Source organism: Phyllobates terribilis, unplaced genomic scaffold (assembly GCF_046119375.1).
Source record: "Phyllobates terribilis strain yellow unplaced genomic scaffold, ASM4611937v1 Scaffold_9__5_contigs__length_417890890, whole genome shotgun sequence".
Lineage (NCBI taxonomy): Eukaryota > Metazoa > Chordata > Amphibia > Anura > Dendrobatidae > Phyllobates > Phyllobates terribilis.
In genome coordinates, this window is record NW_027362769.1 from 84,843,190 (window position 1) to 84,866,838 (window position 23,649).

Genomic DNA, 23,649 nt, shown 5'->3' on the forward strand with positions numbered 1-23,649 from the left:
TCCTCATACAGTGCATACTCTGCCACTTTGGATAATCTGTCCGGTATTGATAAACCACTGTGGAGACTCCCAGAGAAAAAAAATGTAATTTGCAAAGGAAACCGGCAGCAAATGTTCAATTTCCTATTCTGGCTAATAAATAACTGTCCAAAGTGAGGAGACCGTGCTCCCCTTATTAACTCCTACTTTCCTAATATGGTATTTAAAAGTGGGTTTTCTTAGGTAGACAACCATTAGCATGGTGGCTCAATGGTTAGCACTGTTGCTTTGCAGCTCTGAGCCCTGGGTATAAATCCCACCAAGGACAACATCTGCAAGGAGTTTGTATGTTCTCCACATGTCTGTGTAGGTCTTCTGTAGGTTCTCCGGTTTCCTCCCACACTACAAAGACATAGTGATAGGGAGTCTAGATTGTGAGCCCCAATGGGGACAGTGTCTATGATGTCTGTAAAGTGCAGTGGAATTAATAGCACTATATAAGCGAGCATAAATAAACCCCCTTAAGTGTAAGTCAGCCAAAAGGCTTTGAAGGTATCTGTAGGGTCAACTTCGATTAAAGTTTGTCTAAACATGCTTTTCTAATTGAAAAGAGAATTGCTTTGTAAAGTTTTAGATCCATCAGGATTAGAGGCTTGAACACACAGGCACACAGGACCCAATTCTGCATCACATTGCTGCCAGTTTTTTTATGTGAATACCTCTCAATTAGTGACTTTTGGATTTGTGACAAATTCATCAAACGATTTTCGCCTTTTTTTCAAGTTGCCTTTTGTGGTTTACTTAGTGTTCTGCTTTTTACGTTTTTATGGCTTTTCCAGATGCTTTCGACAAATTCATCAAATGCGATTTTTTTAAAAAGTCTCAAAACTTGGCGCAATTCTACTCCAGTTCTTCCCTCGAGTGATTTTAAGTCCATCATATATTTGGGTGCGTGTTTGCAACACTTTTCTTGCTAAAAAGTTGCAATACCAGTTAAACGCAGAAAAAAAAAAGATAATTTGGAGCTTTTGTGCAAAATTCATGAATTCGTAATTTTAATGAATTTTGCACAAAAAAATCGGTGAAAACCACAAGTCAAAAAAGAAAAGTGATTTGAAAAAAAACACAAATGATGAATCGAGGGCCATGGTGTTTGGGTGGAATTGAGCCAAATTGATCCAAAAAGCATATGTGACATATTCAATCCAGCTTTTCTTGGTAAAACATTTCTCTTCCTCAGATCACCATGAGCTGTTCGAAATGGCACAAATTTTAGTAGTGGTGCGAAAAATGTAGCGACTTTTGGCATTTTAAAAAATGGTAAAATATTAGCCAAAGGAGGCAAGGCCAAGAACGAATGGAAAATTCATAATTTACACCATAAAAGTGGCTTAAATTACTACAGAAATCTATTCTGTCCCGTAGCTGCAGTACATTTCTTTTGGTATCTGAAAGATGCACCAAATTCATTAAGAGGTGCCTCTTAAAGGGATTGACCACTCCTGGACAACCCCTGCTTATCAATTCAGGAACTCATCTATAATAAAAACAGTGAATCCTCACAGCGGCGCCATTCCAGCAATGTTGGCGCTGTTGTTCCCAGTGATGATGTGACTTGTTGTATCACATGCTGGCTGCAGCCAGTGAGCTGCCACTGATCAGCTGCAGCTCATCAATATTCTGTCAGGGTTGAGATATTGATGAGCTGCAGCTGATGAGCGGCCACTCATTGGCTGCAGCCGGCATGTGATACAACAAGTCATGTCACTCTCCGGGACCAACAGCGCCAATATCGTTGGAATGGGGCCACTGCAGGAAGTGAGGATTTACTGTTTTGTTATTTGGGGTCCTGAATTGACTAAGCAGAGGTTGTCCACAATTCATTTAATGAAGGTAGTGCATCCTTGTTCATGAAGTCTCCATGTCTACTAACCTCTTATAAATTGTAATCTTTATTTTTTTGTGCTTTAGGGTGAGCCTGGAACAGACGCTACTCAGAGAGGATCAAGAGGTCCAAAGGGAGAGGCTGGAAGTGTGGTAAAGTATCTCTGATTTCAGATAATGATTCATGTAATTATGGTTATAGATTAAAGGGGTTGTCGGGGAATACGATTGTGATGACCCACCCTTTGGATACTGGACCAACAAACCATTGGTCCAACCTATGCAGCTGCACAGGAGCCCAAAAGTTAAGGGAGACCACTATTGCCCACAAAGTAGCCAGAAACTTCAGTCACAGATACATAAAGGGGTGCATTATGATGAGCTTTTACTGTTCTTGTCCATATTTTCTGTATATGTCTGCACCTGTTTGGATAGGTCATCAGTATCAGAGAGGTCCAACACTTGACATCCCCACTGATCTGCTGTTAGCCGGTCCCATGCTTGCCGGAAGTACACAATGTTCGTAGCTGGAGCACCACAACGCCGTACATTATATAGCAGCTCTTCTCAGGTACTGCAACTCATCTCCCATTTATAAAAATGGGAGGTCACCTGCAATACATGAGAATATCCACTACACCGAGCTGTGATGCTCCATCTCCATGCACTGTGTACTTCCCACCCCTTTGGGACTTGAAAACAGCTGACTGGTGGGAGTGCCAGATTTCAGGCCCACACTGATCTAATATTGATGACTTATCCAAAAGTTAGGTCATCAGTACAGTAGTCCTGGACAACTCTAGATCACCTTGTATAATGGCCATTGGGACTACAGTATGCTTGATGTTTTGTTTCTGCTGCTTTAAATGGTATCTATCACCAGGTTATTCTATGGAATCTGAGAGCAGTATTATGTAGGGGCAGATAACCTGATTCCAGCGATGTGTCACTCACTAGACTGCTTGGTGCAGGTTTGATAGAATCCCTGTTTTCTCTGCAGCAGATGTGCTGTGAATGCTGAGCTGTGTCTAACCCCTCCCACACCCCTGTTTGGCCACTTCCTGTGTACATTGTCAGCAAGCTGCCAGTCAGTAATGGAGGCGGAGTTAAACAGATTAGCACGTGACACCTAGTCCTGCAGTGATAATCTCCTGCTGATAAAACACTAATTGTATTGAAACTACAGCACACAGCCTAATAAGTGGTGCATGACTGGAATCAAGCTCTCTGCCCCTATATTATTCTGATCTTAGATTAAATAGCAAAACCTATACTTTGCTGAATATGCTAGGAAATCTCTCCACATATGCAGTATATGCATCAAACATAAAGGCCCAATGTAGGCCCCAATGTTCTAAATAATGTGTTGTATGTAATGTGATTTTTTTTTTTGCGGTGACCCACTGTAGAAGAAAGCACAGAAGTCTATACTTTTTATACTATACATTAAAAAAAGCATATGCCAAGCATATGCATAACATCATGCAAACAGAGCATTACTTGAATAATTTATAAGTATGTAGAAAACCATAAAGTAAAGAACTTTAAATACAATTGTCCTTTATTATATGAAATATTACAACTTTTTGAATCTTCAAAAGGGCATTGAGCAGTTACTTGAAAATCTGACATATGGTTTTAATTGTTTTTTCAGTTTCTTACAACAAAAATCCTTTGATGATAAAATTATAAAGGATACTGAAAGAAACCAGAATGAAGTTCAATCAAAATCTTTCTTCATGGGAAATGATGTTGTATCACAACTTATGTTTTATTAACAGGGAGAGCCTGGAAGGGATGGTCCTGCAGGACAACCTGGCGGTCCAGGAAAAGCTGTGAGTAACACATCATACTATGACGTTTGTGATAAATTATATGGCATTGTGTGAGGATACACTGGCATCAAAATACAAGAATAAAGCTAAAAATAAATTATTACAGAATGCAATATACCGAGCATTATTTTATGGGAGGGTAAGCTAATAGACATTGAAAGATTGGGTTAATATTGTTCAGAGAATGTAGAGTTGGATGTAACATATGTCAACATGGCAGAAAAGTCTTGAACTTTATGGATCCTGTGTAACAGCCTTGGTCCTTATGATTCTGTAGTATGAAACCACTGAATTTTACATGAGTTAACAAACATTCCCAAACCATTCCCTAACAAAGTTATTTTTCTCAGTATTTAAAGCAGCAGCTAATGCACTTTAATATCTCCGACATCAACATTAGTTTTATATTAGAGAAAGTTGACATGGGTAATTTCTACAACATCATTACCATTTTAATCACTTTTATTTTCTTTTGTTTGTTTTTTGGCATAGGGGGGTCCGGGACGTAGAGGACCTCCTGGCCTTAAGGTAAGATGGATATTTTACTTGTTATTTTCTACCACTTTTGCCCATTTATCATGCTGTGTTAGTATTTATGTGTGAACATTAGTGATGATAAAAACTTTTGAAATACAAATTCACCAGATTCAATGCATTTTTCCTAAAAAGCTGTTTGCAAAACTGCCCAGCCTTCCAGTTGCCCTGAAGAGATGTGTGTAACACTCTGAAATCTATTGGGGCTGTATCAAACCCATTTCAAGTTCTTTAAGTAATGTCATAGTAATCTCCCCATAGAAATGGATGGTAAATCAGTAGTAAGCTACAACCTATTTAATACAAAAAATGAATTAATTTAAAAAATAGTCTAAAAATGATCTTGCTTAGTCATTTGTGATCAGATAGACTGTTCTGTGCAGAATGCTGACTCAAACTGACAGTGTCACTGTCAGAAGTAACATCATCCTGCTGTGACTAAGACAAACGGCCTGCAGTTTCCCCCCATTAAATCACTGCATTTGGTAGTACTATTGCCCAGATTGCTCTTGCCAGTGGTGATGATGCATCTGTTGTTGCTAGCGCCTCCCACATTTTTAGCCGTGGTATGAGCTTTTTTTCTGTTACACTACTCCGTCCATTTCCATTGCCACTTTTTCTTTTACCATACATTTTGTACAGTACTATAGTTAACTTTTGAGAATTGTTTCAACCCCAAGTTTTCAACCCTTACCACAAAGAATGCAAAAAGAAATGCTAGGTATGTACAGTAGGTACATGTACAAAAATGTTATATCTGCCAGGCGTTATGAGGAAAGACCACACAAACATGCCTGAGGTCTTGTAAGTCTTTTCTGACTGATACAATCTTTTGAAATGTGTTAAACGAAGACGGCATTTTTTTGGGGGGCGTTTCATGCCCATTTCTTCAAATTTGCCCGGGACCTGCAAATTTCATAAAATTTCATATTACCCCTTGAATACCGATCAGTCGCCTCTCACCCAGCCAAACCATATCTCACATTTTGCACTGAAGGGGGGCAGTACCCCGAAACACAGTGTCTGCAAATTGAGATTTTGGTTTAAACTATTATTCTAAGTCATGTGACAAGGCTCGTCAGAGAGTCGATATTGACTTTTAGGGTTGCTACTTCCTATAGGTGGGACTAGAGTTCTAGTTCTTTTCCTCTCTGAAGAGACAATTTGTATAAAATTTCATACAAATTCGATTTGCATCAAATCAATTCGCTCATCTCTAGTGAACACATATCTTCCTACATCTACTTGTAGGGTAACAGAGGAGGTGCTGGAGCTGCAGGCGGAGTTGGAGAACAAGGTCTGAGGGGTCCTCAGGTAGGCAATGAAAGTCATGGTATTTTAGCTGTGTCATTGCTATTTAGCACTTTTCCTTATGTCTGTGTATCTGATCCTTAGGGTCCTCCAGGACAGATTGGTACTCCAGGCACAAGAGGCGAGCAAGGTCTTCCAGGACCAAGAGTAAGATTATATCTGCTATTTTTGCAAGATACAGTAACTTAACACATATTTAAGGGATAATCAGTCCAATGGATATAAACTAATTATTCTTTTTATAGTAACAACTGTAGTGAGATTCTTTCTGCCAAAAATGTATACTCTTCAAATGGCACCAGTGTGGAAAAAATCCTGCAAGTATAAAATATGCAATAAACCTAGAAGACTCAGATTAAAAGATTCTCCGGAACTCACTTTGAAATTGTAATGAATCCTCTTATCAGAGTTAGATGTGGAGTGATGTTAGATTACTTACATATGGTCAGAAGTGCTATTTAAAGAGCCTTAAATAGAGATTACACATGGGGAGAAAATGTGGAATTGGTCTGATAAGAGCTTTCCTCTGACTCATGTATTTGCATTTTTCTGCTTTTAGGGAGCAGGAGGCACTCCTGGACCTGCTGGTGATCGTGGCAGACCTGGACAACTTGGGCGCAAGGTTTGTACAACCAGCTGTTGTGTTTCCTATGTAAATCCTCGTCTCATCTCTCTATTTATAACCCCCTCTAGGTTCAGTATACAGAGGAGAATTGGTATCATCTGTAGTTTTTTTTTACATTATACTTTCTTACTTTTAAAAGTATTGCACTTTGTTTTCTGCGGTTAAAATGTAATTGCATGAACAATAATAAGATAAACTTGTGAATTGAGAATTACAGATTAAAGGTTAGATAAAATCTGGGTTTCGGAAGTGAAATGAGGGTCCCACTGAACCCTTCATCCAGCCCTGCTCATCAGCATGCAGTGACTAACTTTTTATTATGTTCCTCACTGAGTTCTGCTTTTTTTATTAGTTTGGGAAATTACTTTAACAGCCCACATGAGAAAGTAGGCATGACATATTATTAAAGGAATTTTCATAATTTGCTCCTAAAGGGTGAACCAGGAGATATTGGAGCCAAAGGATCTGATGGACCAGTTGGACCTCGTGGAGAGACAGTGAGTTAACTCCACACTCTACACATTGGACGGTGGCATTATCTTTTCATATAAATTCCCCCATAGATTACTGGGGATGTTTGGGCTCTACTGACATACATGATTCTAATGTAATTTACTGTCGAGCAATCCCAAATATACGCAAGATTAAGCCACCAACCTTCTTTATTATAGGGAGATGATGGACGAGATGGAGTTGGAAAACCAGGACCCAACGGCAGAAAAGTACGTCAGTATATGCTTCTGAATGTGTTTTAGGATTATAGTCGTAAAACAAACTAGTTCACTGCAGGACTGATTTTAGCACTTTCACATTTCTGTGTATCCCCTTTCAGTTGCCAGTTACAAGCTCAGTGAGCATTGCCAGCAGACAAGTAGTTGTTGCACTGAATGCAAGTGACTACACCTTAGTTTTGCAGAACGTTGCAAGACAAATTCCAGGGATTTAGTAAAAAAATACAAAAAACAAAACTTTAACAGTGTTTCATGTTATTAGTTTTTTATATAATTATTATGAAATTAACAGCCCTTGTCTATTTCGTGTATGTAGTTAGTTACATATTTATTTGTACTATTTTAGCTTTTGCCTCATTTGCTAGAAAATTTAATACACTAATAGTTTTTTTTTACTTTTCTTTTAGGGAGAAACTGGATTTCCTGGATACCCAGGAGTAAAGGTAAAATAAATACCCCAATCACTTACTGGGAGGATTTTGTATCACCCAAGTGTAATGATCGTCATTATTATTAATACTGCTCAATGCCCTGATAACAAATTAATGATCCATCCCTAGAATAATTATCATTAATATCGGCGCCCCCACTGATCAGCTTCTCGAAGTTCTGAACGCTGCCGGGTGTAAATACATGGAATGGAACTTTTTACTAGGATTTGATCTACAGCACCCGGCAGCGGCTGCTACATATTGATGGAACTGTGCATTGCAGCCTTGTGTGACGTGTTTACATCTGGCTTCAACTGGAGCAAATAACATGTTGGGAGTCGGACCCACATTGATCTGATATTGACCTATTTTCAAGATATCAATTTGTTGTGACTGGACAAACCCTTTAAGGATAATAATACTTTTCAACTGGTGCATGTTTATGCTAATCAATGCATGACACAAGGTAAGTTGCACCTGTGGATATTATACTAGCGAGGGTAAAATCGCGACTAATATATAATAATAGAGGAACACCAATGATCAAAAACCCAAAAGATAGTTTTCTAAATATAAAAATATACTTTATTACATCCATGTAAAGTTCAATGCAGACATATGATACAAGCGGTGCAAAACACATACACTATAAAAATTCATCATAATACAGGACAAACAAAGCCCATTCTGTGAAAATCACATAAGGCTCTATAGCCATGTGCACTAACAATGAGTGACCCACAGATAAACACTGAGGTCAGATTCGTATAGATCTTAGAATTTAAGGTGTCTAGGGTATCGCAAAAATGGCAAGTGCATTGATAGTCACTAGATAGTAATCAATTTAATTGTATAATGTATAGCAGTAAATAGCTATCATAGCTAGATACAAGACCTCAGGATGTGGGGACTCACAGAAGAGCCTCGTGTCCACCCCAACACGTGTTTCGGCGCCTGTGGAGCACCCCGCGACTCTCGGCGTCTACCTGCAAGGACCTGCGGGTCACATGGGCCCATGTGACCACCGCGTGATCCAGTGCATGACGCTGATGTCGCGGGTCGACCCTGTAACCGCGACGCTGCATGCGTCATCATAGGTCCTCCCACCCTCACTGATTGGGCTGTCTAGCATTTAAATAGGCACACCTCCTGAACTTACCTACACCCCCTGAATAAGGCAGCGCTGAAACGCGCATTGGGGTGGACACGAGGCCCTTCTGTGAGTCCCCACATCCTGAGGTCTTGTATCTAGGTATGATAGCCATTTACTGCTATACATTATACAATTAAATTGATTACTATCTAGTGACTATCAATGCACTTGCCATTTTTGCGATACCCTAGACACCTTAAATTCTAAGATCTATACGAATCTGACCTCAGTGTTTTTCATAACTGTTGGTTGGTTGAATGCTTGCTTGGCCTACACTTATTCCTGAAGACCCCTATACACATGCACCCTTGGTAAGGCCGAAAATGCTTGTGCTATCAATGAGAGAATGGAATAAAGCATTGCCAGACACCTCTGACTGTGATTTATATCCCTTGATAGCAAAAGATCAAGCATGTTGAAATTCAACATGCCCTATCTATTTTTACCTTTACATATGCCAAATCAACATTTATGTCTCAGAAAGTAACATGGTAATATGACCCCTCTCGTCTTGTAGGCTTGACTACCATTGATATATGTAGAAAATTGTGATACCAACTAAGATGCTCTCATGTATTATTCAGGGTGATCCTGGAGATAAAGCAACAAATGGAGATCCCGGACCCAAGGGAAGCAGGGGCCGCAGAGTAAGTGTAACTTCAAGAGTTAGGATGAAATGATCTACAGTTCCTCCCATAATTGTAACAAACATATGTAGCTAAATAACTTATTAAATTAAAAATTGATTGTATGATACAACTAGAAGTTATGAAATTGCACATTCTGTCTTTATCTCTAGGGCAATGCTGGGGATCCTGGTACATTGGGTACTCCAGGAGATCCAGGATATCCAGGACCATCTGTAAGTCATACACAATGATATAATGATATATATGAAATTAATATTCCTTATCGAGATACATTTTATTTATCTACAAAATCTAACATGTACCAACAACGATTTGTTTCCAGGGCCTCAAGGGAGAGCGAGGAGGCGCCAGAGATGTAAGTATTGAAGCTAGTTCACACATTTTCAGTTGGAGAATATTACTTATATTTGTACAGTGCCGCTTCCTGGCATCATCAAACCAAGAATCTTTATTAGAGTCCCAACATGTGCCATTCACCACATTTTGGCCTGCACAGGGGCCTTACTACTTTACTCACATGTGTGTTATTCCTTTTCTTTTACAGCATTGTGGTCTTGTTAAGCATATCAAAAACACTTGCCGTAAGTATTTTTGGAAATTTACCAGGTTATAAGTAAAAAAAAAACTTAAAGGAACAATCAAGATTAGTGGTCTTCAAGCCACACAAACTTATAACTCAAAATATGGTTGGATACCACTGTTTTAAAAAATGTCTTATCCATCCAATTTAAGGGTTTTAATACTTTTCTGTGGTGTGAACTGTAGATAAATGTTTTAGTTCAGGCGCTGATGGATTCTTTTTATTTTTTCCATGATGGATGATCCCATTCACAGCATGTTGCTACGGTGAGTATCGTCAAATTGTTCTTCATTTTTAATACTACTACACCTCAGTTTTTTGTTCTAGATTAGGAACCATATAAGAAAGATGATTAATACACGATTTACTGAAGCTTATTAATAGTAAGAAGGGCTGGAAATAAAACTCATTGCTAACTTTGTCCTCACTTTCATAAAGTAACTTACAATCATCATTCTACAACTCTTTCGTTAAACCTTGGATCACCAGCTAAAGTGTAAACTGTTTGGTTTGCAAAAAACTTTATGTACAGCAAGTATATATATCTGAAATATTCCCTTTAGCAGTCAATTGAAATTTAGGCTTTGTAGTCATCTAGGAAGAAGTTAAACTAAAGAACAGCCAATACCCTTTGGGACTCCATTAGATGAGCCATACTTTTAAGCTACTTACAAAGTGTAACTAAACTTTAAAAGACTTTTGATACATTGTAGCCAGTGTTAAGTACTGTCGATTATGAGGGTCTGGTTTGTGAGATCCTCACTGATAGGTCAATCCAAGCAACAAAAGTGCTGAAACATATGCTGACTACTTGGCATCTGGACCCTATTTCCTCTCCAAGCGAAAGTAATATATTTTACTCTTAAAGAGTAACCATTATTTTCATTTTTATTTCATAAATCAATGAGGTCTAAGGGGTAATGTCTCTCCTTATGGAGTATGACATGCTTGACATGCCAGGGTAAGGAGACTTATAGGCCTTGCAATGCTCCTCTGGGAAATTAAATATGAAAATTGTCTTTTCAGAGAGGCTTGACTTTTAGGATTGCTACTTCCAATAGGTGGCACTAGAGTTCAAGTCCACTTCCTCTCTGAAGAGGCAATTTGCATATTTAATTTTCGAGAAGAGTATTGCACGGCCTATCAGTCCCCTTACCCTGACATGTCAGACCTGGCTTGTCACTTTCCACAAGGTGAAAAGTTACCCCTTAGATCTCAGACAGAGGCCTCTCATACAGCCAAATCAAATATCATGCTTTGCACTGAGGAGGAGCAACACACCAAAACACGAGTCTGAAAATTGAGATTCTCGTTTGGTTTTTATTCCTAAGTCATATGGCAAGGCTCATTAAAGGGTCGATATTGACTTTTAGGATTGCTACTTCCAATAGGTGGCACTAGAGTTCAAGTCCGCTTCCTCTCTGAAGAGGCAATTTGCATATTTAATTTTCCAGAGAAATATTGCACGGCCTATAAGTCTTTTTAGCCTGGCATGTCAGGCATGTTACTCTCCACAAGGAGAAACGTTACCCCTTGGACACCAGTCAGAGGCCTCTCATACAGCCAAATCAGACCTCATGCTTTGCACTGAGGAGGAGCAACACTCCAAAACACATGTCTGCAAGTAGAGATTCTGGTTTGGCTTTTATCCTAAGTTATGTGGTAAGGCTCGTCAAAGTGTCAATATTGACTTTTAGGATTGCTACTTCCAATAGATGGCACTAGAGTTCAAATCCTCTTCTATCTGAAAGGACAATTTGCATATAGAAATCAATGATGCCCATGAAAATTAGTAACTTTGTAATATATCTCGTCAAAGCAATCTGTTTTTTCTCCTTCCGGACTGATCTTCCACTCTCGATTCATGAGTAAAATCTGTAATCATTGAATACAGGTTTCCCCATTACTGAGATAGGCAATGACAGTAGGTGCTTTTAAAATTCTATGGAGGTGGGAGGAAAAGGGAGGGGCTAGAGTCAGGTGAAGGCAATACTCAGAACTTTAGAACTTTATGAGCAACAACTGTCATTCCTATTTCAGTAATGGGAAAAGCTGAATTCACAGAAGATAGAGGTCTACCTGTGTGTTTGGAATATTGAGAATGAACGATCAGTCCAGGCTGAGAAAGAAGCGGATTTCTCTGATAAGATATATTGCAAAGTTTCTTATTTTCATGTGTACTATTGATTCATGGAATAAAAATTAAAACAACCATTAGTATTTTAAGCTTCATTAGTCAGAGATGAATGTGGATATTTTTAACCTCCCATTTTTGGCAAAGGAATGTAAAAAAATACAAATCCATTAAATTAATTACTTTGAGTGAATTTATTGTTCTACGATATTCTGACCACAATGTAACTTGTTTCCTAATCGCTCTACACTCTTCAGGTCCAAAGGAATGCCCCGTGTACCCTACTGACTTGGTGTTTGCTATTGACGCCTCTACTGATGTGAACCGCAACCAATTTAACAACATGAAGGATGCGGTTATAAGAATGGTTAACCAGCTCACGATTACTGACAGCAATTGTCCAAGAGGGGCCCGGGTGGCACTGCTAACCTACAATAGTGAGGTCACCACAGAGGTCCGCTTTTCTGAAGGTCTGAGGAAGCCAGCTATGCTCAAAGTGATCGAAGACCTGCAGCTGAAGACAAACACCAAACAGAGAAGCCTGGACACGGTTATGTCCTTTGTGGCCCGAAACACATTCAAGAGGGCGCGTGGAGGGTTCCTAACAAGAAAAGTGGCTGTTTTCTTCAGTAACGCCCCAACCAGGGGTTCAGTACAGCTTAATGAGGCTGTACTTAAATTATACGATGCTGGCGTGGCCTCTGTGTTCCTTACAAATCGAGAAGACAGGGCACTGGGAAATGCTCTGAAGGTGAATATTGGAGACTTCACCAAGTAAATGTTTTGTGCTAGGCCCGAATCATCATTGTTGTTTTTCCACTTTTCTGGAGTAATTTGCTCCTCTTCAGTAGCTTTAGTATTTGCATCTTATTTTCTATACATTTTCTGACATTTTTAATTTGTCTTTCTTTTTTAAGTCTTTTTATGATTATTCCTCATCAATGTTGCCTATCCAGATGTTTTAAGCAAATTCATGAAATACGACTTTCATCATTTGACGCATTTTTTTGGTGCAAGTCACTCCAGTCACTTCCTGGAGTAAAATTTCTTGGGGAGTTTTCAGTTTGGCGAATTTTCTTACTTTACAAACTTGCTACTGTCTAAAAGATTTGAGCTTTTAGCTTTGAAAAGTTGCACAAACTGGTTAAAGTCAAAATTTAATATCATTTTTGGATCTGAGACAAATTCATGAACCACATGTGCTATTTTGAACAATTTTTTGTTAAAAAAACATCAGTGAATACCACAAGGCTAAAAAAAAGAAAAGTGGCTTCAATAAAACATAAATGATGAATCGGGACCTTAGTGTTTTCTAAATGAGGGGACAAGTCCCTAATTTTAGGTCTCTACACAACATCGGCTTTCTGATCAAAGCAATTTTTAGTTGCGTTCTACAGTAAAAACTAGCCATAGCTGAATAAAGGGAAACCTCTTTTAGGTCACAACTCAACAACATGCCCATCAATGGTTAGTTTGGTTGACGTACATATTCTAGCTGTTAGATTAATTTGGGCAGGAATTTGCATAGACCAAAGGAATTGGTGCAACCCCTAAAAAGGCATTATGTTTGAAAACTTGTTTTTTACCTCCCCCTAGTAACAGCCTGTAAATGTGTCTTCTAGGTTAATAATACTGAGGTCGGCCAGGCTTTTGTGCTTGGCACCGGTGCTCAAATCAATGATACCATACGCCGAATATTCTCCTGCCATGTCTGTCTGGGTAAGCAATACTTTCTTACTATATACTATTTGACAACAACTTCTGAGACCATTATCTGGATTCAGCAAGCATTTTGTAATAGAAAATATTTTCAAATGATGTGTGAGTGTGAGGGTATGTTCACATGTAGCTTTTGTGATGCGTTTTTTTTCTGCGTGAAAAATGGAAGCTATGGCCGGGAAACTGCACAAAAGGAAACTGCACATGTGTTTAGTGCATCTTGATGCATTTTTTTTAGCCATTTTTATGCATTTTTTTTGTATGAAATCATTTTTATTTGAATGGGGAAAAACTGAAGTAAAATGCTAAAAGAATTTGCTGTTTTTTAAAAAAAAAAAAAAAAACACAGGTAAAAAAACAAAACAATAATACAGTGTGAATGAGATTTTAGAAATCTTTTTCATTTTGCTGCTAATGTAAAATGCTTCATTTTTCCTGTGCAAAAAGTGCACAGAAAAAAGAATGTATCAAAAAGAGGTAAGATTGATACTACTCTCTTTTGTATCCACTTCAGTGTTGTTTTTTTTTTAAAAAAAAAACAACATAAATATTGTGTGATTACAATCTAAATGGTGTCACGAAGTATGAAAATGTTTCTTATAAAGTCGGCTTTAAGAAACACAATATTTTTGACTCAATATTCTTTTTATTTCTAGATATTTGTGATCCACCTAGTGAATGTGGAGTTAGTGTTCCTAGAGGAGACCTTCGTTTACGGCGTTCAGCAGCTACTGATGTAGACATTGACTTGGCCTTCCTACTGGATAGTTCAGACTCTACAAATCCAGCCCAGTTTGCAGAGATTAAGAGATTTGTACCCCATGTTATAGGACAACTTGAGCTTAGCACAGAACCAAAATCTTCCTCCCACCATGCACGTATAGCTGTTCTCCAACATGCCCCCTACGAGCATCAGGCCAATGCCAGTTATTCCCCCGTGAAAGTAGACGTTGGACTGACTGATTACACAGACAAAGAGAAACTTCAGGCTTTTATCAAGACTAAGATGACACAGCTGTATGGAGCAAGGGCTCTGAGTAATGCCATCAAGTATGTTGTGGAGCATGTATTCGAGGGTGCACCCAACCCCAGGACCATGAAAGTAATTTTCCTATTCCTGACTGGAGAAGTAAAGCCCTATGAGCTTCAGCAACTTCGTCAAACCATAATCGAGGCCAAATGTAAGGGTTACTTCTTTGTCATGCTGAGCATAGGGAACAAAGTGAATTCTGGCCAGCTACATTCATTGGCTAGTGAACCACATGATGTTTTCTCCAAGAAGGCAGATAAGGCATCGGAGCTTCATGAAGAAACTCTAATGAGATTTGCCCTACATCTGCCAGGATTTCTCAGCAGTAAGTATATACAAACTGCATATAACCTCACGGTCCTCATACACATTGGATGAAATGGATGGAATGAGCGGTCGTTCGTTGATGGCCCCCAAAAATCACTGATAATATTGGTCAATACTGGACCATGATGCAGGCATTGCTCATCAGTCCAAAATAATCCAACTTGCCTGATCAATGTTTTGAATCATCATTATCCATTATGAAAGTTCTTCAGTCGGACTTCGGTCAAAATGGACAATCGTTCATTTCATGAAACCAGCCGGCAATCGATAGTTATGGTGGAACTCTGCTATTTTGTTCTACTTTAATCTGATGTGTTTGGGCTCCCTTACCCAACCCTGACTGGTGTCTTCATGGTGTAGATGGTAGCATGGATAGAATATAGCGTGCCTTTATTGAGATGTGTATTTTTTTTATTCACAGGTGAAAATGCTTTCCACCTCTCTCCTGAAATAAGAAAGCATTGTGACTGGTTCCAGAATGATCACCCTGCAAGCGCTTCACAGGATGTGACTAATAATGACGAGTACGTGATCTAAGCTGATAATTCACTTTACTGCCAACAGATATAGTCAATTAGATCAGGATGGGATGCCAGACCTAACGACTGAAGATTAGTAGATTGCTTTGCACAAGAGTTATTGTTTTTATCTAAAGTTAATGAAATAAGCTACTTGCAAAATAGGATTCTGATAGAAATAAGATCAGAAAGACCTGCTTTAAAGGGATTCTGCCAGAACAGGTTTTTGCTATGTAATCTGAGGACAGTGACGGGCCCCCTGGGCCGTGGGGTACTCGGTACCGGGCCGGTCGGTGCAGGGGATGTCACAGTGACAGTGACCCGGTCCGTGACCCAGGGCGGTCAATAAAAGGGGATTATAGTTTTTATAGTTTAATGTTCGTGACGCCACCTGTGGTATGCGGCTATATGGAGCCGCCGCTGCGGTGCAGATCCTCTGGAGCTGATGGTGACGCAGCAGAGTTGGGACAGCTCTCCACAGGCAGAGCTTAGCTCCAGGGCAGGAAATGGTGATGTTATAGATGTTGCTGTGCAGTGTAGTGCAGGGGATGGCGCAGATAATAACCAGTCCACAACTTAATGGCGGTTTCCTCTTATCTTTACTTGCGGTGGTTAGGCAGATCGGGGCACGGGTACTAGCTTGTAGTAGAGGTCCGGGGCGGCCTGGAAGCAAGTTGGGAATCCACATCGCCAGGTGAAGTTGGAGGCCTTCCCTTTGCGCTAATCTCTTTGGCCCTGCTGCTTATAGCTGTGCTGTGGCCCTCGTTCCTGAGTAAAACGTCTTTGTGCTCGGGCCTTCCTGGAGTGTCTCTCCGACGTGGCGGTGCTGGACCCTATGTGCTGCTGAACCTCCGGGCGTCTGATGGGGCCAGGAGACCTGCAATCTCCTGCCCTCCGATATCTGCTGCTGGGCCTTCAGTGCCCCACAACCTCGGACTCCGGTGTCCGGTTCTTCTACGCTCCTCTCTGGGGTGAGCTGCCGTGCAGCTCCACTCCCCAGGTCTTTCCTCGTCGCTGTCCCGTCTTCAACTCCTCTCACTAACTCTAACTAACCTCGCCTCCAGATTCCAGTTGCTAAGGGGAGGAGCTCCCCTTGCTGGTCTGGAGCCAGGAAAGTGTTGCATGCTAGTATACCTGACTAGGGGACCCCTCCTTGCTTCCAGGCATGGCATCACCTCTTGTGAGGGAGGCAATACCACTGTGGCAACCGGACCCCTGGGGTGCCACAACAGCATGAGGCTGGGGCTGTGACACAGATTTCAGGGATGTGTCACTTATTAGGCTGTGTGCTGTTGCTTCCATACAATGAAAGTTTTATTACCAGGAGATTATCAATGCCCAGACTAGGTCCCTCCTGCCAAGTGGTCCGACCACGCTCCCTCCTCGCTGTCAATACACAGGAAGCTGTGGTGTGGGCTGGGGAAGCTTTCTGAGCTCTGCTACGTGGTAAAAACTCCACCCAGTAAGCTAAGTGATACATCATTGGAATCAGGGTCTCTGTCCCTACATCATGCTGTTCTTAGATGAGGTAGCAAAAACCTGGTGACAGATTCCCTTTAATGAAGTCATGGAATAGATGCCATCATAAATTATGGGTGACACATGCCACCAAAGATGTATATCTGAGGTTTTCATTTGGAAGTCCTCCCACAGGCAACCTCACACACACACTAAAGAACAATAACTTGACATGTTATATAACTTGCACTGTAAAAATGCTCCTTATGTAGGACATGATAGGACTAAGTAGATCTGGAGCTGCAGATGCAAGTCTACTTAGGTGTAAAGGCAGAGAGTTTGAGATTCATGCCCATGGTATAAATAATGCATAACAAGTGCACTGAGTTTGCCCACAGGCTTGTTTATAAGCAAAGAAAATCAACTAGCGAAAATATTACATGGATGAGGTCTCACATAGATACAGTTGTGCTCAAAAGTAAAGATACCCCGGCAGAATTTTTTCTTTCTTGGCCTTGTTTCAGAGAATATGAATGATAACAAAAAAACTTTTTCTCCACTCATGGTTATTGGTTGGGTGAAGCCATTTATTTTCAAACTACTGTGTTTTCTCTTTTTAAATCTTAATGACGACCAAAAACATCCAAATGACCCTGATCAAAAGCTCACATACTCTGGTGATTTTGGCCTGTACCTGTACAAAAACATATGGGCAACCCTCCAATGTTCTGTTCACATCAGATTTTATAATTCAGTATTGATTATAATTTTGCTGAGATCATATCATCTATTCCTCCTATATCAGGACACAGAAAGCAGTAATACCTGATGAGCTGTTAACCAGCAAAAAGCCAGAGGTCATCACAGTACGTGGAAGCACTGAGACACCTACAGGTAACTGAGTAACTTACCTTGGATCTTAAGGGACAGAACAGCTTTTTCAACTATGTTTTACAGCAATCAAACTTACGCTTTTCCCAAATCTTGCTGCCCACATTCTATACAAAATCTTCTAATTGTAGTCTCAATAGCAGAAAAGATTCTTTTATAGTTTGTCTCCTCCCACTAGCTTAGAGGAGATTGCAAATTAAGAGATTGAGTCGGCAGAGGGGGAAACTGGTAAAACTGTAGTATACAAGACATATAGTGGCCAGAAGTAGTTATATTCTTCACGTATGCACACAGAACAACTCATTCTGAAAAACCCTGTAAAAGGGTTTTCCAAACCATTTTTAAGCATACAGCATGGTCTAATAAAATGAAGATGATCCAGCTCAATGAACCGTGAATAGACTTTTATTCACACAAAGTAAATAGCAGAGGACAAGATCAGCAATACAACTAGACAAAATGCAACATCAACGCATTTCGGATGCCAGCCCATCCTTAGTCTGTCACCTGAAACGCGTTGATGACGCATTTTATCTAGCTGTATTGCTGATCTTGTCCTGTGTTATGCACTTTGTGTGAATAAAAGCGTATTCACGGTTCGTTGAGCTGGATCATCTTCATTTTACAATTGTTCCACGCCTTGAAGCGGCGTTTCCAGGTTCCAAACACTTCCAAGATTTCTCTTACGGTGATCTGGATCTAACTTTGTTAATAAAATAATAGTAAGCATACTCACCTAGACATCTTCTCTCACTCCTCTCGTAGTGATGCCCATTTCCCCTGACAGTCTCCTTGGATTGAACATGTGACTGCGGCAATCAATTACTGGCCACATCAACGACTGATTTAGCACATCTGGCTGCTCTGTACATTCTGTTACTCTTGTATAGACATGTGATTGTTGCAAAAACTAGAGGTTCACTGCATTCATAGCAATAGGCAATCCTAAATACAATCCTAAATAGTGAGTCACAGTATATGCAGACCTTATACTGATTTTTTTATTCTTTATAGCACGCAGACTATTATGTTGCGTTTAACATAAATTCTTCTACTTCTTCAAGATCGCACAGTGACTACACACATGACAAGCCTCCCAATGCCCGAAGTGTTGGTATCTGATGTAACAGACAGCAGCGTGTATCTGAGCTGGGCCAGTGCCGACTTCCAGAAGCCGGTCGTCTACGAGCTGAGTATCACCGCCCTAGATGACAACTCTCTAGTCCTTAAACAGAACGTTACTGGCACCGAGAGACTTATTGGAGGCCTCATAAGTGGACAAGTGTATCAAGTCACTGTTACGGGACAACACAAGAACCTTGGACTGATCACCTACCAGACAACATTTACGACTAGTAAGTAGAAATTGTTCCTAAATCTCTTCTTTTATGGGACAGTTTAACAGACCAAGTGGCTCAAGTGCAGAAGAGACTGTAAAATCCATAGTAAAACTAAACTTGGAAGATGGGAGAATGACTCACTGGGACAGGACTTGTAGTTTCCATTCACACAATAGTAAAATTACAGGAAATCTTTCTAGGAAAATTGTCAGAACTACTTGGGTTTTTCAGAAGCATCGCATGTGAAGTAGTGCGTAATGTAGTAGCTAGAATATTGGTCAGATACTTGTAGCCCCACCCACTGAACAGTAATTTCAGAATTAGTTTGACTCTAAGGCTGCTTTATACCGCTATACTTAGCAGATTACTGCCCCGATTCATTGCATTTCGTCCTAATGAGGAGCAAGCAAGAGTAAGATGTGCCAAATTCATGCCACTTAGTGAATTCGCCACATCTTATCAGTGTCGTACACCTCCGTGCATTTTGTCAAAAATGTTACTCCAGTCAAGAACTGGAGTAACATTTCTGGCATAATATACGCTGCTACTTGTGGTTAATTTGTCGGACGGGCGTTGCCGAATTCTCAACAGCTCCACTTACTTTGGCGGAGCTGGCCAGAAGTGGTATGACAAATTTTGGAGCAACTTTGCAAAGCATTTTATGCCTACAATTTTAGCATGTTATATCTGTAGAGGCTACCGCAATGTGCATGATATCCGTGTATTGCAAATGAAAGGGTCCTGCTTAACTACAGCAAGCTACAAGAAAAAAGCAGGTGATTCTTATGGGACATCTGAATGTACACAATTCTGCATTTCAGGTAAATCTGAGCCCCAGACTGAAGTTGTGGCAAGTCCTGAAATGGTGGTGAGCACAGAGACCCTGGACACTCCTGAAATAGGTGAGTGAGGAAGAAGCAGTAGAGATAGAAAATAGATATCCCCTGAAATTAATCTAATTCAGTGCAGGACACTGATAGATTGTTATACATAGACCTATACACATGGGCTAATACACTCGTGCAAGAAGGTTTTTACAACTCAATTGTCACTAAAGAATAGCACAATAAATTCCATTACTGCAGATTGAAAAAAAGACACTCATCCAATTTAAACAGAGTCTGACAGCTCAAACTGGGAGTATAAGCTAAGCACTTGGCCTTGTAGGGGGATGTATCCCCTATAACAATCACACGTTTAGTGTTTTACTCGTGGCCTCCGTTCTGTAGAAACTGAAGTTTAATCAAATATGCTAAATAGGTTTCCTGGCAAAATGCTCAGTGTACCGCTTTGTCCACTGATTTTCCATGCATCGCATCCTTCTTCCATGTTATTGACAGCACTGAGTCTGTCTGCAAAGAAAGCTCATGCAAGACAGAGCTGTCAATCACCAATGGGGGGTGTGAGGGTCATGCAACACCAGTGGACGAAACGGTGCACTGAACCTATTGGCCATGCCATGGGTGCTTTGGGCACCCCAATTAGCTTATTTGACTAAACTTCAGCTTCTGAAGGCTGGAGGCAGCGATTAGAACACTAAGGGCTTGTTCAGACTAGCATATAAGGCTACATTCCCACAATGAGCTTTTTGATGAGCTTTTAATATTGCAGATTTTCTGCACCCATTAAGTAAATAGGTTACTTGCATTTTTTCAAAAACATTCAGCATAAAAAAACTCACCAAAAACTCATCTTGGGAATGTAGCCTAAGGGGTCCATGCCCATGTGCTGTCCGTCTGCACCAAGGACCACACACGGAGAGCACCTGGATCCATTATAGTCAGTGTGCTAGTGTACATGGCTGATTTTCCACATGGACCGATGGTTTGTGTGGAAAAAAAAATCATAATGCAGTACTTTAATTAGTTTTACAGACCAGAATATTGCAGGCAATAACAAGCAGCTCCAGCAGCCATCTGCAATGCAGATATATACACAGAGCAAGTCATGTCTGCAATTTGCGGACTTGACTGTCCCAATTCTCCAATTGTCCCAGCTGTCTAAAACCAGCCTAAAAATGTTTATTTTTTTATTAGGGTTATGTTACCATGCTTAGTTTATGCTGTCAGCCCATCTACACATGGCATTAAAAGGGCTGTCCGGCACGAATCGATAAGTCTACAATCACTCTGTGTGAGTGCAGACTTATGAATCCCCCCAGCACACGCACTGTGCGCTTCGGGGATTCGCCGGTTTCTGAACCGGGACCAGAGGGTATGTATGTGTTATACAGACTCCCAGCCAGGGCCTGTCTAGTAGGCGTGGCTTCGCTCCATACACTTGTATGAAGGGAGGCCACTCCAGTCCAGTGGGCGGAAGTATGTATAACACATACATACCCTCCGGTCCCGATCCAGAAACTGGCGAATCCCCACAGCGCACACTGCGTGAGCTAGGGGGATTCTTAAGTCTGCAGTCACACAAAGTGACTGCAGACTTATCGATTTGGACCGGACAACCCCTTTAAACGAAAACATATCTTCTTACATGTAGCCAATCGGCAGTTGTTTAATGGCGGCGGTGAGCCCATCAAAGTGCAGCCCTGGCGCTGTGGCTTAGCACACTGGCAATCAGTGTACCCTAGTGTGTCTACCCAGTTGCATTCTTTTACTTTGGCCTATCTGCATTACTTTACATGTATCAAACTAGACTTGAAGCTACAATTACAGTTCTGCTGGTTGTTTTTGGAACCAGTCAAGAAACGTTGGCAGACTCGACTAAGCAGAGCCCTTACAACGCAATAAAACAATTAGGTTTTCCTGTATGAGGCTACTGCACAAGGTCTGGTGTGAAGACGTTATGTCCCGGAGTACAAATCACCAAAGCCAGTTTTTTGTCAGCGCTGAGTGAACAATGGGTACTGAAAAATAGGTCTAAAAATTGCAAAACTGTGAATGTAGCTGAGTACTAACATACAGGCTAGAGCTAAGGTTCAGTATAAGATTACTAATGCAATGTACACTGTATGCATTACATTACGTAACTTATAGATTTAGTTTTATGTAAACAGTAGAAGGGCGGTCAAATGTGAATATGAACTTTGAGGACAATTTCACGTATTACCTGAATTATACATGAAAAAAAACAATAAAAGTGATTATCTGATAACATTTCCCAGTAAATCGCTACTTTCTGATAAGACTTCTTGAAATGTATTACTTTATAACGTAATAATAATCATCTTTATTTATATAGTGCCAACAGATTCCGCAGCTCTTTACAATTCATAATCATTTGTAATCATTTTATAAATTTCCCCATGCTCCAGCTATTTCTATGTCACCACGTAGACATGTGGTCCTACAATTCCTTCTTAAACAAGTATCACAGAGGATAAATACTCTCCAAAGTCAAAGGTCCAAATGCACCATCAAGTGCAATATAATGAAACGCCTCATGATTATTTCTTATATCTGTTAATACGGCTTTATACTGGGGTGGAACAACTGAGGCAGAAAAGAGCTTCTGATTTTCAGTATCACTTACCTCACCTGTGTCACCTACACAACACCCGTATTGGTTGACCTTAAAGGAAATCTATCATCAGAAAATGACTTATTGTTTAAATCAGGTTCTTGCACTCCATGTATTTTGTTTTAAAAAAGTATCCTTAATTTTTTCTTATTAATTCATGATTTATATTTAAAAAAATACAATTTAGTGACCTTACAATTTTTACACTGGTCACTATGGCTTTTTTAGACTCAAACTTCCTGTTCTTTCAGGAAGAGTTTACAGGAGTTTTTTTCATCAGTAGAATCAGAATTAGAATGACAGATGACACCGCTGTACACAGCTGATAACACAGGATCCCCCGATCACAGTAGGTTATGACCCTGCTCCCATCCTTCACAATGACTACTGCACATGCTCATTAGATGCTTCAATATTAAAGATAGGGTCTGACCATTGCAGCTAATGAACATGTGTTGTTTCCTGAAACTACAGGAATTATAAATCTAAAAAGAGCTCCAATGGCCAGTGTGATATTTTCAAGATTTTTAATTTCTATTTTTAATACAGATTGTAATAAGGCAAAGAAAATGTTTCCCCCAAAAAAACGTAACACAGAAACCTGATAATAACTTCCTTTTAAAGTGAACCTGACAGCTGATTAATGCTGCCCAATCCATGGGCAGCATGTATCAGACACTGGCTGTATGATCTAAGGCAGGTATGTGTGAGTCTAAAATGGCTCGGCGTTTCAGAGAAAAAAATACTTTAAGAGCCACCTAGGACCGATCCTCACCAGAGACTAGTCGGACAGGCGGTCCCCGGCAGCTTCTCCCCGCCCGCTGCCCTGGACTGATAGATCTCTCCCTATATGCACATGTAGGCAGAGACCTGTCAATCCAGGGCAGCAGGCGGGAAGAAGCCACCAGGAACCCACCTGTTCGACTAGTCTCTAGCACAGCTCGGTCCCCTTTTAATGGATTGGGCAGCATGTACATTATCAACTGTCAGGTTCACTTTAAGGTTTATATTGTCTGATATTTGACGTCTACTAGAGAACTGGTCT

General features: G+C 40.3%; 1 protein-coding gene across 8 annotated transcripts in view; it reads left to right on the forward strand.

Moving 5' to 3' along the window:
- The window catches only part of COL6A3 (collagen type VI alpha 3 chain), a 138,664-nt gene that overhangs the window by 87,266 nt on the left and 27,749 nt on the right, over positions 1–23,649 (forward strand). For all 8 annotated transcript variants that reach the window (XM_073646691.1, XM_073646697.1, XM_073646690.1 and 5 more), the window contains 21 exons: positions 1,951–2,016; positions 3,645–3,698; positions 4,191–4,226; positions 5,484–5,546; positions 5,628–5,690; positions 6,103–6,165; positions 6,603–6,665; positions 6,840–6,890; positions 7,307–7,342; positions 9,068–9,130; positions 9,283–9,345; positions 9,456–9,488; positions 9,678–9,714; positions 9,968–9,979; positions 12,105–12,598; positions 13,470–13,566; positions 14,223–14,921; positions 15,345–15,447; positions 17,705–17,793; positions 18,855–19,145; positions 19,952–20,032. In XM_073646691.1, coding sequence (XP_073502792.1) covers positions 1,951–2,016; positions 3,645–3,698; positions 4,191–4,226; positions 5,484–5,546; positions 5,628–5,690; positions 6,103–6,165; positions 6,603–6,665; positions 6,840–6,890; positions 7,307–7,342; positions 9,068–9,130; positions 9,283–9,345; positions 9,456–9,488; positions 9,678–9,714; positions 9,968–9,979; positions 12,105–12,598; positions 13,470–13,566; positions 14,223–14,921; positions 15,345–15,447; positions 17,705–17,793; positions 18,855–19,145; positions 19,952–20,032 — 2,557 coding nt within the window. The remainder of the gene's footprint in view (positions 1–1,950; positions 2,017–3,644; positions 3,699–4,190; positions 4,227–5,483; positions 5,547–5,627; positions 5,691–6,102; positions 6,166–6,602; positions 6,666–6,839; positions 6,891–7,306; positions 7,343–9,067; positions 9,131–9,282; positions 9,346–9,455; positions 9,489–9,677; positions 9,715–9,967; positions 9,980–12,104; positions 12,599–13,469; positions 13,567–14,222; positions 14,922–15,344; positions 15,448–17,704; positions 17,794–18,854; positions 19,146–19,951; positions 20,033–23,649) is intronic.